General features: G+C 43.0%; 2 protein-coding genes across 2 annotated transcripts in view; one reads left to right on the forward strand and one right to left on the reverse strand.

The window, feature by feature from the left end:
- The first annotated feature begins 1,403 nt into the window (after nt 1-1,403).
- TMEM215 (transmembrane protein 215) lies at nt 1,404-2,360 on the forward strand. The gene has a single exon (XM_074568828.1). It carries the CDS (start codon nt 1,482-1,484, stop codon nt 2,199-2,201), a length of 720 nt encoding a protein of 239 aa, XP_074424929.1. The 5' UTR covers nt 1,404-1,481; the 3' UTR covers nt 2,202-2,360.
- Nucleotides 2,361-12,715: 10,355 nt separating this feature from the next.
- LOC141736107 (atrial natriuretic peptide receptor 2-like) overlaps nt 12,716-18,378 on the reverse strand; it is a 34,937-nt gene continuing 29,274 nt past the window's right edge. The window contains exons 19-23 of the mRNA XM_074569817.1: nt 18,149-18,288; nt 16,930-17,082; nt 15,920-16,018; nt 13,588-13,679; nt 12,716-13,156 (exon numbers count right to left, since the gene is read on the reverse strand). Of these exons, the coding sequence (XP_074425918.1) occupies nt 12,992-13,156; nt 13,588-13,679; nt 15,920-16,018; nt 16,930-17,082; nt 18,149-18,288 (649 nt within the window). The 3' untranslated portion in view covers nt 12,716-12,991. The remainder of the gene's footprint in view (nt 13,157-13,587; nt 13,680-15,919; nt 16,019-16,929; nt 17,083-18,148; nt 18,289-18,378) is intronic.

Genomic DNA, 18,378 nt, shown 5'->3' on the forward strand with positions numbered 1-18,378 from the left:
TCTGCAAGGCAACTTGGAAGTCTACAACATAAATGTGCTGTGTTCATCTTGTACTGTCGGGGGGGTGAATAAAACCCAGGACTTTTCATGGCTGAAAGATGAGGGGCGTTTGGGTTTTTCTAAAATGGCTTCTCTGATCTTTCCAAATCTCCAGGATGAGGAAAAGGAATCATGCTAATCAGAAAACTTAAAGAAACCATGGTTTCACAATTCACTTCAGATTGTCCTTTTTTATTGTCTTAATTCTGTTGGGCACTTTCTGATATCACTCCTTTTTACCTCCCAGTATCTCTGCCACAGGTGAAAGCTCCTGTATGTCAGTGGCACGTCAAATGTTGAAGCAACCTGCCTGAAAATGCTGCTGCTTATAAACCTCCTCCTGCCTTTCCACATTCCCACACGTTTCAGATCCTTTCCTACAGTCATTCAGATGGTGGGGTTTACTTTGAATTACCATCACTTGCGTGTATTAAGGCATAGAGACTGAACCTCACCATCACAGCCGGTTTATGGTGGGCCTCAGACACCACGGGAGAACCTGCGAGGTGCATCCCAACAGCCAGATTCATTCCTGGGATGTCGGGGAGGGGTAAGACCGGGAGAGGTTTTATGTCCCGGGGCCGACTGCGGGATGAAATTCGGCGGCAGCACAGCATCTCCCAAAGCCTTGCTCTCCGCTGGCACCCGACTCGGGAAAGTGGAGCCTGGGGCAGGACTGCCCTCTGCCCGGAGGAGGATTAACTCCGCAAATCCCAGCCCCACGAAAGCAGGGGCTTTGAGGGCAGGGGGGGCCCGTGCAGAGGGAGCGCAGACCCGGCTTTCCCAAGCCGGGGCCGGTGCCCCCCGGGGAAGGACGCCTGTCGGGACCCGGTCCCCCGGCCGCGGCGGCGGCAGCTGCCCGCGGACCCGCGGTGGCCATCAAGTGGGGGGGAGAACACCCCCCCCCCCCCCGAGCCTCCCCATCCCGCCCTCTTAAAAGCTTCCCCCCTACCCGGCGGCACCCGGGGGCGGTGCACGTACTCACGGCTGCTGCGGGGCTCCGGCGGGGCTGGGCGAGGAGGAGGAGGAGGAGGAGGAGGAGGAAGGGCACATGTCCCTTGCGGCCGCTTGCTGCCCGCCCGCCGGCTGCTAGATACCGCCTGGGTCTCCCCCCCACACACACCCCCCAACCCGCCTCTTGCCCGCTGCCGGCGGGGGGGCCGCTGCCGCCTTAGCCCGAGCGCTCGGCGGAGCGCGGCTCAGAGCGGCTCGGGGGAGGGAGGAGGCAGGACGGACCCGGACCCGCACCCGGACCCGCACCCGGACCCGTCCCGCCCTCCGGCTGCGGCCCCGGCCGGGGGAAGCGCCGAGCGGTGCCGGCCGTCGGGGGCTTTTCGCGCTTCGGTGCCCGAGGAAACTTCAGGCACTCGCCGGGGAGCATCAGCCCCCTGCCCCGAGGGGCTGCTTCCGTGAAGGAGAGCGGTCCCTTGCACGCCAGCAGGATGGTGCGGACCATGAGACCCGACGACATCAACCCCCGGACGGGGCTGGTGGTGGCTTTGGTCAGCGTCTTCCTGGTGTTCGGCTTCATGTTCACCGTGTCCGGCATCAAGGGAGAGACTTTGGGGGACATCCCGCTGCTGGCCATTGGGCCGGCCATCTGCCTGCCAGGCATCGCCGCCATCGCCCTCACCAGAAAGACCGATGGCTGCACCAAATGGCCCAAGAACAAATGTCCGTGCTGCAAGCAAGTCAAGGACCGAGATGTCATGGAGCTCCTGAGGACCCCCTCGGATCTGGAGTCTGGCAAAGGGAGTTGCGATGAGTTGGCCAAGAAAGCATACCAGAAGGACAGGAGAGTGCTGCGGGGTGAGGACTCTGTGTCCATCTGCACCACCACCACCACCACCACCATGGGAGAATGCAAGAGCCTCATCAGAAAGGTGGAGCAGGAGGAGATGTTGAGATACCTGGAGACCTGTTACCCAGAGATGCCGGGGAATGTGTTTGTGGGAGATGGCTCCGTGTACAGTGCCTTGGAGAAGAAGAGCTCTTCTCCCACCAGGGACAGCCCTGCTTGCCCTGACATTGAAGACAACATTTTTGTTGCCCCTAAAGACAGTATCATTGTCTGCTCTTACAAGGAGAACAGCCCTTATGACAGATACTGTTGTTACATAAACCCTACTGGAGTCAACTCAGACCAGGAGACCATAGTGTGAAAGGTGCATACTTTATATATATGTATGTATACAAAAACTGCAACTTCAACTTCTTGATAGGGGATAATATAGCTGACTGCACTGCATGGGACAATCCTGATACTATTACAATTTAACCTGGTATGTGACTGATACTCAAACCTTTTGTGCCTGAAATACTCTTTCTGTAAGTAAACAAGCATGTTTAAAGGTTAAAGAATTCAATTCTTCATTTTGGAAAAAAGAAATTACATTTTAGATTTATTTTCACTCTTTCCCTCCCTTTTGTTTTCCTGCTGCCTATTGCACCCAAGCCTGTGGACACATGGCAGGAGGGCAGCAGTGGCTGACAGCTGAGATCAAGAGCTGAATCAAAACTCTGGAGCTGTCTGTAGGAAAGAATGTGGTGCTCCATGGCTGAATAGGTCTTGGCGATTTTGGGAGGGATTGAGAGATGTCAGTGTGCACTCCAAGAGCTGGCTGATGTTAGGGAGTGTAGAAGTGATTTGTCTCTCTTCCTTCTTCTTCCTGGCAGGATTTTATTTTCATGTGCTTCAAGGAATCCTTGTGCTGACCCTGTGGGCTCTTCTGAAAGTATGTTAGGAGCCAGATAGGCTCAGGGGAGTTTTCAAAGGCTAATCCATCATCAATTGCATGCAAGGTACAGGTTTTAGCTTTATTCCCCACTGGTATTGCGTTCACTGGAATGTTTCTAACACTTCTGGATTTTATTGGTGTATTTGACAAGGAGATTACAACATGATCATGACACAGTTCCTGCAGAGACGAGGAGCAGATGTCAGTGGACTCAGGTCTTAAAACTGTTTCAGTACCTCTAAAGTAGTTTAGGGAATAGACTTCTATGGGTTGTGTTCAGAGCTGGATCTGAGTCTTCTGAAAATCTCACTTTTGTGTGCCTTTTCTAAAATGCCAGGTGTTTCTCTGTGGGTGATAAATGGTTACAGTCCACTCAGGGGTCTCAAAGCCATGCTCTGCTGGGGGGAGGGAACAGGGGACCTGGCTGCCAGATGTCTTTGTTCACAGCCTACAGGTATGTAGCAAGACAAATAAGAAGTGAGTAACAAGGGTTAACTATTCAAAATCTGAACCTGCAGTTTACATGCAGAAATGCAAATCCTGGCTATTCTGTTCAACAGCGAGTTGCGTGTTCCAGGCTGTGTATAAAATCTTATCTGTCCTCCACGATGTAGGTAATAGACACGTGGTATAATACGGTGTGCACGCTAAGCAGCTGCTCTAAGGGTCAAGGTCTTAAGGTAATGGTTACTAAAAGCAGAGGGTAATTTTCTAGCATCTCACAACATCCCAGCGCCTGTAACTAAACTATCACAACTCTAAAAAGTTTCTCTGTGATGGAATTCTTAATGACTGTTCTTACTTAGCTGTTTTTTGTCAACCATAAATTGTACCAGATAAATGTATTGAATTACCAGGGTAGGAAAGAAGAAAAAAAGCCTGTCTTTTATAGCAACCTGAGATGTGTAGAAAGTAGCAAGGAATTTTCCACTGAAATGAGCCATTCCTTGCTGCCCATGGAATTGTTTGGGAAGTGAATGGAAACTTTATGTACCCACTAGTTTGTTTGTTTGGAAACTTACGTCCAGTCATTACAGGCAGCCAGCCTCTGAAGAGGTTTCCAAAAGGAGGAAATATAATTTTTTACATAAGATAGTTTGGTTTCTTTCAGACCAAACAAGATGTTATGTTAACACTGTCGTCAGATTTTGGTGGTGCATCAGGATGCCATTAGGAGAAATTAAAAAAATAGTAGCCAGTTTGAGTCAGGTAAAACATCCCAGTAGGTGGCTACAGGCAGGTTTGTTGCTGTGGCACGCAGCGGTACCGTGGGAAGAAACAAACACACACGCCCGGTACAGCCCAACTTTTATCTCTGAGCAAAGGAATTCCACAAAAACAGACCCTCTCCCTGACACGTTCAACTCCCACTGCCACATAAAAGCACTCTGTTGTTGTCAGGCAGATTGTGTCCTGCAGGCTTAGTCACTGCAGGACCTTATTCTGCAATGTACAGAGTGGCTCTTTGATGGCACTGGGAAGCCTTATTTCATGACTTCTGAAGCCAACAGCTAAAATACTGCCGATGTACGTGGTGACGAATGGGGTCTTTCATTGCTTTCTGTTCCCAAAGGAAGCAGGGTCTCAGCGTGCCCCCGTCCACGGGTGCTCAGCATCCCTGAAGATCAGACCCACCATGAGAAAGCAGGCTAGTAGGTAGCCGCATACTGCCTTTGCTGGGGTTGTGAGCAATTGCTTGCCTTGCATAAGAGAGCAACGCTTCAGCCCGCTGGGAACCTAGATTTGCACAGTTCTGCAAATATATATAGGAAGAGGTCAAGTTTTTTCCATTTTGTCTAGGATTAGATGTTCTCTCTCAAAAGTTATATGGGGTTTTGCAAGGCAAGACAGCAAACTCTGGAGACAAATGGAAAGGTGAATATGTAACTTGAGATGCAGCCACGCAGATCTGAGTGATGTGCTGTATTCCATTCTCAGTGTAGAAACAAGAGAATGTTTGTATTAAAGCAAAGTGTAATGGGAGTGGAAATTTCCCACAATATAGAAAGAGATATAAAAAATGTATGTTTAAAAGATGATATTTATAGGCAATGTCCATCCTCTCTTCATTTAGCTGACGTAAGATTTCATAACAAAATACAAGTTTAAGCAATATTTCTGGGCTAATCCACCATAATCCACTAAAGTTTATTATTGAACATGTGGAAATTTGAGAATATGTGGGAATTTGAAGTTAAATATGTTAGTACTGCCTCTGAAATCTCTGATTTTTTCTTTCTTTTCTGCAAGTTAAGCAGAGAGTGAAATGGAAGTGGATGAATTTGGCCATTTTAAAATAAGAATTTGTCCATATAAAAGTGAAAGGGTTTTTTTGTTTTGTTTTGTTTTGTTTTGAATAACATGAGCTTTCTTCATACACTATAGTTTTGCCAGTATAAATCTACTGCTTATTTGATGAAAGACAGCATGACAGCAGCTTCAAGCTTTTTATGCAGATTCCACGCCCAGGCCAGAGAATTACTGGGGCTTTATTTTAATTCGGCTCATGTGGTCTCTTCTGATGGCCACTAGAACTTGTAGGACCAGTGCTAATCCTTGGGGAAAAAAGCTGGAATAATCACGTTGCTTTTTAGAGGCAGTTTCTAGTCCTGGCTCTGAATTTGTCTTCAGGATACCAGGGCTTGGGGTGTGATTCCAAGCCATGACTTGGAGATGAGGGCTTCTTTCTGCCCTTGCTACCCTTAAAAAACCTCTAGGTCAAAATCCCACTTCTCTCCTCAGTGCTGTCCCCCAAACGACACATGCAGTTGTGGTGGAGCTTGGTTCGTGGGGTCAACGCCTGGTCCTATTGAAGTCAATGGCCACATATTGCTTACTCCTACGGTATGGACGGCAGAGCATATATTACTGTTTGACGAAGACCAGTGATTTGGCCATTCAGAGAATCTTCCTAAGATATATAAAATTTATTTTTAGAATAGCATTTGCCATGGAGTTTACCTTCTTTTAAGAAACAATGCGATACACAGATCAGCCGTACCCAGGGCCATTTTGTGTTGCTGTGTTTAATTTTCTATTGTCATGAATAGCGTTTTTACAGTCATACAAGTCATACATTGCAAAGCCTTTAACAGACAATTGGGAGTTTTAATCCGTGTGCAGTTTGTCCCCCTGGAGCACTAAAGCCCTGGAGCTGGTCCTCTCTGCCTGGAACCGGAGGAGTGGGAGGTGAGTGTGCGCAGGGTGCGTGTCGCTCGGGACCAGTGTTGTATTCTTCATCTGCGTTCTGCAGCAGCCTGGTGCTCTTCCACGGACAGTTCCTCCCCATCCCATCCAACCTCTCCACGGCACTGGCTCCAGTAGCTATTTATTATGTTGTAATCAGCAGAGTGACAGCCCTCTCAGCATTTCTCCCGGTACACACCAGACTGCAGAGTGAACTCCTGCTCTTGACTGGGGTGGTGGAATCTGACCCTACATCATCCATCCCTTGTAAGCTGTTGTGTTGAGAACACGCAACTAAATTGTCAGTTCTTGCAGCACAGGCCTGGGATTTTGCATCTCTGTGTAATACGTTTCACACTAAAGGTGCTGTAGCGATGGGTAGGGGACGGGTGACTGTCAGGCCTCAAAGGCACTTCCAGCCTGATTTCCATGAGCACTTAGGGACTGATCTATTTATATGCAGAGCACAATCTGCACTCGGAAACTTGAATTTCAACACATTGCCAGTAAAGCCATATTGCTAGAGAACGCAGTTACGACATGGGAGGTTTTCTGAGTCTTGGAAGGTTTCTGTGTAAGTTTCTAATATCAATGGTATTAAAACTTGTAGAGGAGTTTCCTAGTATGTAGACTAGAGGAGTTTTCCTGACACATTCTTAGCACACAGCATGGGGCATCAGCTGCCCAGCAGCTCACGCTGAGCCCATTTGTACTCCGCAGCCAGTCTGAACATGCAATCCCTACTGGGGTGGCTGTCGGCAGGTTTGTTACTTCTCTGGTACTATGGGCCCTTTTATGTCTGGGTTTAGAAACAACACAGAGAGCGGATCTGGAATTCACTTTTAATGCTGCCTGGCAAACTTTCGTCAGTAAGCACTACTTTTAGTTTATCAGTCCTCTCAGTGGAGGAATTCCAGACCCTGTTATGTCTTTACCAGGCAAGGAGATCCAGCTATCGTTGGTTTTTAAATCACGGTTTACTTTCTGTACAGAATGGTTGCAAGGATTAGCCCTGACTATCCTATTGTCAGATGCATGGAGAAGTGTTCATGCTTAATCTTTTTACTTACAAACACTGCACCGTGCATAGGTATACATTCATTTAATATTTGTTTGCAAAAGCAGGTCATGGAATGCACAAGCATAGCAAGATATTGAGATCTGCTCAGAGGACCCCTCTGTTTTTCCAACAGCCCCTCCCAAATTTTCTGTCTCAGGCCTATTGCAATCCAAAATTCCTTCCGTAGTTTAGGAGAAGATAATTTTTCAAAGAACTCCATTGTGGCTCTTTAAGGACACACATTTCTTCCAACAGGCCATACAGAGTTTAAATGTCCCAGGACTGGTTCATTGTAGCCCCTGTGAAGTCCTGGCTCCATTACCAATGGCAGACTCCCGTTTTCCAATGTTTTGCATTCAGCATTTCCCCAAACCATTGGTAAAAGCCTTGACCCCTTGGTCAATTCTGACAGATTCAGTACTAGTATTTTTTTCAACCTATAGTTTCATTACTTAGTGAGTGGAAAAGGGTTAAATACTTTGAAAATCTGGCTCTGTACTTTGTTCTAGTGACGCAAGAACAGAAAAGGAGATATTATTCATGAAAGCAAAAGAGACCAAAAAGGCTTCAAAGACAGTATTTCATTACTTTGTTAGATTAATTGTGTTACATTCTGGTCACATAGGAAATATATTTAGTGCATTCTTCCATATGTGTAGCTTCTCTTTGGCAGCTCAGCCTGAACAGGCTCCTCAGGTAGGGACAGAGAGTGTTTTTCTGCCTGGAGGCAGGATGCAAGAGCTACAGAAAAAGATCGGTATGTAGTAAGGATCTGCTGCCAGGAACGCTGATTAGTTTTCAGATCTCATCAAAACACTTATTTGCACACCATTGTATTTTACTATGAAATGCAGTGATTATCATTAGCAGTTATGCAGACTCATAAACATAAGGATGCTACTAGAGCAGCTTGATATTTGGCATTCAATGGCTAGGAATTACCAATTCCATCACCACTGAAATCCAAGACAAAATACCCAGAGCTGTAACGGTAAAAATTTAATGTGGAGCTTCAAGGTCAAACTTAGTACTGCATGAAAACGGTTAAATCCAGCACTAGAAATTAGTTCCAAAAAGGATGCATATGCCCTTAAGACCTAGTGCGGAGGGAAGATGAGGTACAAATAGAGAAGGTGGCACAGCTTGTTTCCCTGTCTGCACCAGAGGGCTGTGGTTAGTATACTGCGGGAGACTAAATACCGTCATGCAGACTCATGCATGCTCATTGGAAGGTCTCAGGCATTAGGGTTCCCACACAAACCCACTCTCTCACATTTCTAACGGGTTGTTTTATATCTCTACAGGAGAAAGCGCATTTTAGCAAATTTTAAATTTGGAGTAGAGGGAATTTTCCTCTAGTTTCTTTGGAGAGAACACTGGATTGCAAATGATTTTATCTTTGAATGCCAATTTAGAATGTAGTAATGCACAATCCAATGTTTTACACTGACTGGTGTGAAGTCGAGGAAAATTCAGACAGAAATTAGGAAGACAGAGTGCTCATTAGCTGAAAAGCAGATGGTAGCCAGCTGGAGAAAAAGCAGAATAATCTTTCATAGCCTTGTCTTTTTACTGGTCTGAAAGGACTGCCCCAGAAAGACACTCTTTAAAAACCAAAGACTCCTACTATTGAGGTCAATTCAGATGGAAGGGCTATTGATAACTTTTGGGGGTCTGAGTGGGGTGGAAGAGAGAGATGTTCTACGTGCTGGGGAAGCTCATACCAATCTCTTCTTCAGACGTAGATCTTCAAGAGATCCTGCATCCTCTGACTGCACAGTCAGGCTCAACAATCACACTATGCCCTCACGCTGTTTGCAAAGAACGCCCAATTTTGTTCCACTTTTGTTTAAACAAATTCATTTTTCGGGTTAGACTAATTAGCTGTAGGAAGAAGCAGATAACTTTTCTGTTTACACAAAAAGAACCATGGAACTGAATATCCTCTGCACACGTTGATAACAAGTTAAATAAAAGATGTTTGCTACCTAATCTAGGGGATAAAGATTAATTTTTTGGTGGCAAAACACAGTCTTTTTCCAATGCCAATGTCTGAATAAAATCTAGGAGTTTTACACCTGGAAATACATTAACCATTTTTTTTACTTGTTGGGATTTTTTTAAATATTGTGGTTATTCAATCTGTTCTTCAACATTCAAACTGAAACAATATAGTGAAGGTTTATGGATCTAATTAAAGACTTTCATAAGTCAATTTTTGCGTTGTGTGATTTATTTAATGTACCTGCCTGCATCCTCACCTGTATGTATAATAATCAAAAGGCACAATCTTTCCATGAAATCACCACATCATGAATACAGTATTAGTATCCTCATTATCTTGCAAGACCACAGACAATGAATGGCCACTGAGTGAAGAACTGAAGTGATCTACAAAGTACGTATCAGTTCTTCAGCTCTATTATTAAAATTGCTTTCCCATTTTCTGATAGTGACATAATCTTCTGGAAAAGGAGGGACACATCACATATTTATCTGTGGGGAGTGCCACTTTAGAAAAGAGTACTTGCTAGATTATCTGACTAACTCCACATTGGGGATGTGAATCTCCGCGGATTTAAAGCATCTCACAGATAAGCACCATGCTGGATATCATACTTCAGCTTTACCAGCTGCTTTCCTGCATTGCCAAACTCATCACGACTTTAGTCAGCAGCCACAGTGTCATCCAGAAGAAGCTTCCTTGCTACATTTCCTGGGCAGGAGCTATAAGGGCTCTCTGGAGATCTGAATTTGCAGTAACATCACTCACAAGAGCTGCCCTACACAAGGATTTTGATTGGTGAAAGTGGTGAAATGGGACAGCAGTTTGGTTTGCAAGTGCTATAAAGACCACCCGCCCTTGTATGTGAAGTTCTGTGGAGCACCATGCTGTGTTCCCTTGGTGGCTTCAAAAGCTGAAATGCTTGAAGCATTCAAACATGAGACAACAATCGTCAATAATTTCATGTCCTTATACTGAATATTGGTTTGCACTAACCTCTCCCTATAGAGTTGTATTTATAGCCAGACATGTTCTACATATATACAAATATATAATTCTCTCTCTAATATATATATTCTATAGATATGTTACAATATGTACATATGCCTGCGTGGCCACAACAATACAGAAAACAATGATATCTGCAGTATGTCATCCCCAGGAGGTAAAAGCAAAACACATCTCACAGGTTTTGTGCTGCAAGCACCTTTGCTGAATTTGCTGTGTCATACAGTCTCTAATGATTGCTGTGTTGTATCTAACTTCTAGTAAAGTCTGTGTAACCAAATAGAGCTCGTGTTCCTGAAACTTGCCTGTTGCTTCGGTAGTTGACAATGAAATACGGCTGTAGCCATTGACTACATCTGTCAAAATGCCTGAGATAAATGTTGAATACTTGCCAGTTGACTGAGGACACTTGCATTTGCATCTATAACATTTGTTACCCTGTACTTCTATCTTCAGGATGAAGAACAGTCATAGCATCACGCTCATCAGACAAACTGACATTAATAAGGACTACTGCTTGAAGTCTCAGGACAGATACCACAGATTCAAAAGTTCTTAGAAAATAATCTAGTTCTCATTCTGGAGATGCTGTGTTGGAGGAGAGGATCAAGAGATAAGAAATCAGAGAGGCAGGCTGACACTGGTGTTCCTCAAGCTGTACCTCTTCTGTAGATAACCACCAGACTAAGCCTCTTGAAGTCACCAAGTGTGCAGCAGAATTTGAATACTACCCAAGGACATGTCAGTGGTGAAAGCTGTCAATCCAACAAGCTTGCTGATGGTCACTTATCACTCAGTTTTAGTTAGAAGACTTTAAACTCAGAAGACAATAATTTTAAAGTTTTTAATTCTAGGAACAACACTAAAATAAAGCAGAAGCATTAAAACGGAAGTATTGCTGCAGATGAACATAAGAACAAAGCACATGCGTTCACATTCACATTTGATAGAAGACCGTATGATGTACATCTTTCTAATGAAAATGTAAAAAATGATACTCATTAAAAGAATACTGTAAAGTGTATTATACATCATGCAGCACAATAATAGAGCAGAGAGTTTCACAATAGGTACCATTTGGATAAAGGAAATGGTGTATTAAAGGACATCTCTGAACTCTGGATAACTGAAAGTTTTATTTTGCTAAGATTACAAATAAGGTAACTGTACTGTACCATGTACTAATATGAAATTCAAAAATAGAGAAAGGAATCTTTTAATTTTAGAAAAAAAGTGAAGTCAGTTAAAAATTTTAATGTTAAAAAATTTGGCTGGACTCTAAGTTGGGATCTCCTGTGACTAGATGTATGTCCCTTGCTGAGATTCTGGTCCCATTCAAGTGGCAGTATTCCCACAGACTTCTGAGACAGAATTTCAAATGTTCTATATTTTTCTCTGGATTTCAAATAAGTCTTCCATAATTCAGAAAGATTTACCTTTCTACATCTATTCGGCATCTCTGAAAAATCTAACACTACCACTGCATTTACTTCCCACAGAAGCTGAAGGACTGTAGTGTGACTCTTCTATTACTATCACACAACACATATTCAGCATTAAAATTATGCTAGCTCCATGGGAACATGGACAACTAGTCAGCTGCTTGTTTAAGCTACACAAAATTTGTACCAGAAAAATTGCATCTACATGCATATTTTTATGCTTGTACCTATGACTGGGGACAGACTGGAGGGTAAGGGAGCAGAATAAGGAGTGGTGGATGGTGCTATTTCACTCAGAGTCCTTCCTTTTCACCTTCTCACAGTTAGTTTTGGCCAGTGCAGTTCACATTATCGTGGAACTGCTGTGACTCTTGGTTTCCTTCCTTCCTCTATTTCACATATCTAGTTCTGTTAGACAGTTCAACTGGTCTGGCTAAACTCTTAAAAAAAATTAGGCCTGAAAGGTAATTTATTGCCATAAATAGAACCCTAAAAAATATAAAAGGGTCCACCATACATATGCTTTGTCTTTAAAGAAAGTCAACACCAGCAATGCTTACAGAAACACGCTCATCAAGAGATTACTTCACGTGTAGTGACAGGTCTCTCTTTACAGGAAATGCTTGCTCAGGAATGACCTTTTCTAAACTGTGTCCTAAATTACACAGTGACTCAGAGGGCTGCCTGATTTCACAATCAGAGAGCTAGCCAGCAGTCATAGGTTCCCCACCACTTTGGTAAAAGCAACTACAAGCTAATGTTAAGAGCAGTTTTTAAGAGAAATCCCAGAGCAGCCAAAGTCAAGGGCAGCTGTAATGGATGCTCTTCTGTTTAACAACAGCGTGCAATGTCTTTCATTTATCTTCCAAGATTTTTCAGATCTCCGTACCAAGATGGCAGGTATCACTAAGTGTTCACTCTGTGGAAATATCCCTTACTGTCTTCTTAAATCTTCTTTCTGTGCTTCAGGCAACGGGGATGAAATGGAATCAGGAGCACAAATTCTCCTTTCGATTTGCATCCACTATGACTGCACTGCTTCATCCTCCTCTTTCAATGGGCCTTGCTTTCTAACACAATACACATCTCATTTTTCCCTTTCACGGCAGAAAACCAATCACACCAACAAGGTTTATCACGCCACTAAATAGAAACACTACACTGTCCCCGTCTTTCCTGTAGGAGCAGTTGTAAACTGCTGGAATGTCCAGCCAGCTGGTTTTGAAGTGATAGAGGCTGCTGGCAGGGAAATATGCAGCAAAACCAAACCCACAAGCAACACCGGGAGCTGCCTTCTGCCCTAGTAGCTGGTGGGACAGTCACGTATAATTCCTCAAGATAAGTTTTTAGCTTTTTTGTATTTTTTCTGCCACTGATGGGAGAGAGATACCTGTGAATAAAGTCTGAGCTAATACACGGGGCCAAAGGGGCGTACTATCTCTTTTCTTACTTTCTAGTTCAGCAGGTTGATCTAAAGACTGAATGCAAGATGAATGGTGGAATTAGTGAGTGGCTAGTAAGCAGGACTTGAGAGAGGATCACAGGGAAGAACACCTGGTATCAAACTAAACGAAGCTCTGTTGGGGTCTTGAAGAGTCACAGAAGTGCTGGTGATTGTCTTCTGGGTGGCAGGGGCTTTCTTACCTTCAAGCCAGTATGTTACCATGTCTCCTTTCCCCTGAGGAAGAAAATGAGTCATGGGGTTATAATACTACCCATCATTTGTGTAATAATCTTCTTATTACAACTCAAAGCAAGTCCTGAAAGTAGACTGATGTGCCTGTCAGCCATTTTACATACAGGAAAACTGATGCATAAAACTTTTCATTAAAAGACAGGGGCAGCACTATTGATTAAAACGATTCTTTGAAGTCACTCAGTACTTCCAAGTTTAAGTCTTTCATCTCTGAATTATCAGGGTTGTCCCATGAACAAGCCCATGGAATTGGTCCTGGTTTAAAACTTGAGCCTGCCACTCTCTTCAGTGGCAGGAAATAGTCTAACCCAAGGACTCAGGCATAGAGGACTGCATGGGTTAAAATTCAGAGCCTCCAGGGTACTTTCACACTCTCCTCCCTGAAAAGCTGAGTATAAATGTTGCATACACACCTTGACTTGTAAATTCCCACGGCATACTAACACATACTCTCCAATCTGCTCCAACAGCTGGTGTGCACTTGAACTGCACTGTATTTTAAGAGCTGGACAGAGAGATAATTGTTATATTCTTGTAACAATTTAAACATCTAAGACAGACTCATCCCCCTCCATGTGTCAAATACTTCACGATTCATTAATGAACTCCCCCTTGCTTTTTTCATGTCTTTGCTGTCATTCCTCTGTTATTTGAAATGTTCACACGCAGGCTCCAGTATCCTGTCCTCTTTGTGAGGGCATCCCAGGACAAATACGTGGCTGTCAACAAACACTACTCCTCACATCCTGCATCTAATATTATTTGTCTACTCTTCACAGCTGCCTGGATGGAGTTACCGATGAGCACCCTTTTGATTTTGCAAGGAAAACTATACATAGTTCTAACTCCCGGTCAATGAAGAGCCAGTGCTTTCTACGCACATACAGTTTTCAGCAAAGCCTAAACATTAAAGAAACTGCCATCCTTGCTCTGCCTCCAAACCCGTAAATAAAAACAGGGAGAAGAGACAAGATTACTATAATTCCACTATTTTTTTTCAACAATGTCGTTTTTCCTTAGTTGAGAATTTACCTTCGTGAAACCCTGGGCATCGTGCCTTTTGCAAATGATAGAGGAAGGACAAAGGAGGACGACAGACAGAACAAATTCTGAGTACTCCTACTTTTGTCAGAAAGCAAAATTTTGCCAGAATTTGGAAAATTGCCAAAAAAAACCCCAGTTTTTTTTTTGCCTTTAACATTCTGTGACAGAGTAAATCATTAGCTTCTTTGTTTGAAAAAGATCCCAGATGATAGTAGGACTGGCTAAGATTGTCTTTTTGATTTTTCTTACATCAGAAAATGATGGTTTTGTAATTTCTTTGTTTGTTTGCTTAAAAGTTCTTTATTGAAAGTCTCAAAACACTCCCTGTAGACCAGGAAATATACATTTCAACATATCCAGATACATATCACTGAAATATCCTTTCTAGTAGATATGTGATATTTTACCTGGTCATCTTGCTTGGGAACAAGACACTAGCTTTTGCATTCCATATAATAGCAATTTTAATTTACATTGCTAGTAATTAATTGATCTATTTTAAAGTGATCATCTTCAGGTTAAAACATGTTAATGCAATTTGAGATCCTCAGCTATACGTGGCCAGAGAAAGAGGGAGATAAAAGAAAGCCTTAAAAGATAAGAAGCTCCGTCTTTATACTTAAGTTTATAGTGTTGATGTGTCATATTAGATATAGACTGACATACAGAACAAAAGATGAAATATTAAGAATGACGGAAGCAGATTTTGAAGGCATTAGTTTTAAAGCAGTTCAGATGAGATGATACAAGGAGCCTGAAAGGAGGAGGAGAAGGAAAGGAGTTATCTGGGGGACTGACAGAAGAAAAATGAAGTTATACGTGTTCCACTCAGGCTACCATTTGCTTTTGGAAAAAGTATAAAGTGGTAAGAAGGAATGGATCTCAGTTGATTCTCAAATCCCCAGGCTAAACTTTCAAAGCCATCATGTAGGACCACTCCTCTGCCTTTTTGCTTTGTTTTTAGTGGATGACGATAGATGTTGAAAGCATCACTTTTTGTCATGAAATTAAGCTTGAAAACATGTTGGATTTTGCCTAATTCAAATCCATTTACAAAGCATTTCAGCTTTATCTCATGAATGAAAGAAATAAAAAGAAGCCATCAAGGTTGTTTGACCTTGAATTGCTCCCTCGTTCTTTCAGAAGTTGAGTTTCAAATGCTCATACTGGCTAAAGATGAAGCTTGTTAACTAAACATGGAGCTCTTATCTCCTAGAAAGAAGTGAAAGTGAGGGTATCTCCATGATTTCATCTCTAGATATTTCTGTCTAATCTCTTTGCTGGAGGACACATATATAGTCTTCTATACTGGTTAAAGACAGACACAGCCCCCATGGTGTACTACCATCTCTTGTGTTCCCCATTACAGGAAGTTATCAGCAAAAAAGAGGGGTCATGAAAATATTTTTAATATAAAACCATCTGGGTGCCAGGAAGGAATAGAAACAGTGAACATATCCATTTACCTCTCTTAGCCTTTTTTATTGTAGAGAACTTCAAAGCCATAAAAATCCCTCTCTGACACTTGGGCAATGAAGGGATCTTGTTACAAATATCACTGGTATAATTTGCGCATAGGCAGACTGAACCCTCCTTACAGGATTTGCAGTCATTTAAACAGGACTCAAAACTCAGCATAACATTTTTTCAGAACTCATTAAGGGATGGTCAAAACCACATCTGCAGTTTGTTCCTCCTTACCTTCACTGGTAGATTCCATCCTGGAAGCTGTGTTCACAGTATCTCCAAATAAACAATACCGTGGCATTTTGGTTCCAACAACTCCAGCTACAACTGCCCCTGTTAAAGAAGAGAAAACAAGATATGTTGTGGTTTTAAATCACATAATCAGTCATACAGCCTCATGGCTGCTTCCTACATTACCTTATATGTCATTCATTAACAAGATAAAGATGGAGTGTCAGTATTGTCTTATATGGGTTATACATCTGACTTACAGATGGCTTCCAAAGCCATGGAGGGAATTGCAAAAGGGCTTCAAAGGAGAACAGTGGAGGAAGTGATGACAGGATGGAGGTAGTGTGCACGAATTGAGGCACCTGCAGAATCATGTTTCAACACAACAACAGAATATTTTGAGGGGCAGTGAGATAGGAAGGCCACCAATAGTACTTGTGCACGCAACACTCTCTAGTCACATGAAAAACCAGGACCACAAAGTAACCTGCTCCTGCTGAAGGCAGAAAAGGAGCGTTTTGACTCCTTCATGTCAGCCTAGGGGTTTTAAAATATAGAAGATATGATCTCTTGCTAAGACAATGTAAGCCACTTAATTTGCAGATGCTGGTCTGCACAGCACATGTCCAATTCTGGCTGTCTATCAAGAAGGAGTTTCAATCACACATCAGCTTAGATCAGGAAGCTGGGAGTCTGAGAGTGAAGGCTAGAACAAAGGGTCAAGAAGCAACTCAATGGTTTAAGAAAACAGCTGAAAAGGACAAGTAACAGATACAGAATGGCAGTCCTCACTCACATCAGCCAAGACACTGGGGCCATGTAGTGGTCCCAGTGTATTCTGCATTGTGTTCCCAATATTCCAGATATCTAATAATTTATACTGTTAGGATGACCTCTGAGAGGTGTTCTGTATCACGTCAAGAAATTAACTTAATTTTTAATGGAGAGGAAATTCCACTACAGAAACATTTGTCAAATCAAAGGAGGACTCTTTTGCAGGCCTCTCAACATACCTGAATGCATTCCTGCTCTTATCTTTAGGAGGGTGTTGGGCTTGTGCGGGATCTTAAAAGTCTTGCAGACATCCAGAAGGTCTAAAGCCATGCTTGCAATCTCACCGGCATGAAGGATTCCATTCTCTTTGGGTACTCCCGACACCACCATATCTTAACACAACAATGCAACTGTGTTAACCTTTGGCATTACACACAGATTTACCAAAGGATGCTGCCCAAGTCAGAAAAAAATAAGTCCCTATTCCTTTATATCCTGCAGCACAATTGTGCCTGCTGAGCAGAGAAAGCCAGAAACAAATGAAGGACAGGGCAACAGCTCATGTGTGTAATTACACTACCTCTGAAAAATGTTGGATTTCGTTCTTACTTTTCCTTATTCCCTCCTACCCTTTCTTCCTCCCTTCCTCCATTGAGGATGCTCGAAGTGGAACAGGTAGTTGAAAAGTGGCTGTTCAGTACCTTTTGTCTTTGGGCAGATATTGTAAAGACAGACAATGATTCCCACTAGACACTGTCCTGTGCTTCCTGCACTGACTTTTACTGTATAGGAGAAGAGACACATCTCTCCAGCATCCCTCAGGTGCATTCGCTCAGGAATTTTATGATCCAGAACGTGCTCAACCATGCCACAGAAAAAAAAAGAGTGGTTTTTTTTCCACATCTCTTACAGGATTTCCTGTCTGTCTCATCCAACAATCCTGCTAGATTCTGCTATGTTTTTGATGAAACTCAGTTTTAATGGTAGACAGTCCCCAGCAGACTCCCGTGATAGCAAATAGAAAGTCATTTTCCTAAAAATCCAAAAAGAAGAGGAAGCCAAGTCCCTACAGAGTATTAGGAGAGAGAAGGCTGTCATGGTCTCTGCAAAAAAGACAGAGATAAAAAAGCTTATTGAATGGCTTCGATGATCCTATGTAGACAGTAAGTTTTTCAGTTGTGTTCCTGTGAAACGAAAATTGCCAGCTGGGATTAACCTGTTGCCAAGGTTTTAAGTCAGACCATACAGGTCATAGGAACAAAATAAACAGCAGCGGTAGTTTATTCAACTCATTTGTCAGGGCTCTGCTAGGACTTCTCCCCTAATTGTTTTGTGTGGTCTTCCCAGTGATAATAAGCTTCCCAAGTCTCCTTCATCTGTTCTTCCTTGTCACCAAATCAGTCTCTATCCTGATGAAATACCCATGGCCCATCAGTGTTCACAGCTCAAGGAACTTACAGGCATCTCCTATTGTTTCCACCTTATAGACATCATAGTTGTCTATGATTTCATCAAAAGTGGTATAAAGCTTGTTCAAGAGATCTACCACTTGGTAAGGTGTGCTGCTGCTGGAAAGCTGAGTGAAGCCAACAATGTCACTGTTAAAACACAACAAAAAAACATACTCATCCACTGTCTTAATGATTGCAGATTGTTAATCCTAAATACACTGTAATAATTTCTCAGTG

Source organism: Larus michahellis, chromosome Z (genome assembly GCF_964199755.1).
Source record: "Larus michahellis chromosome Z, bLarMic1.1, whole genome shotgun sequence".
NCBI lineage: Eukaryota > Metazoa > Chordata > Aves > Charadriiformes > Laridae > Larus > Larus michahellis.

What these genes read in the sequence shown, in the direction of transcription:
- TMEM215 (XM_074568828.1), top strand. Translation starts at nt 1,482, where the DNA reads ATGGTGCGGACCATGAGACCCGACGACATCAACCCCCGGACGGGGCTG.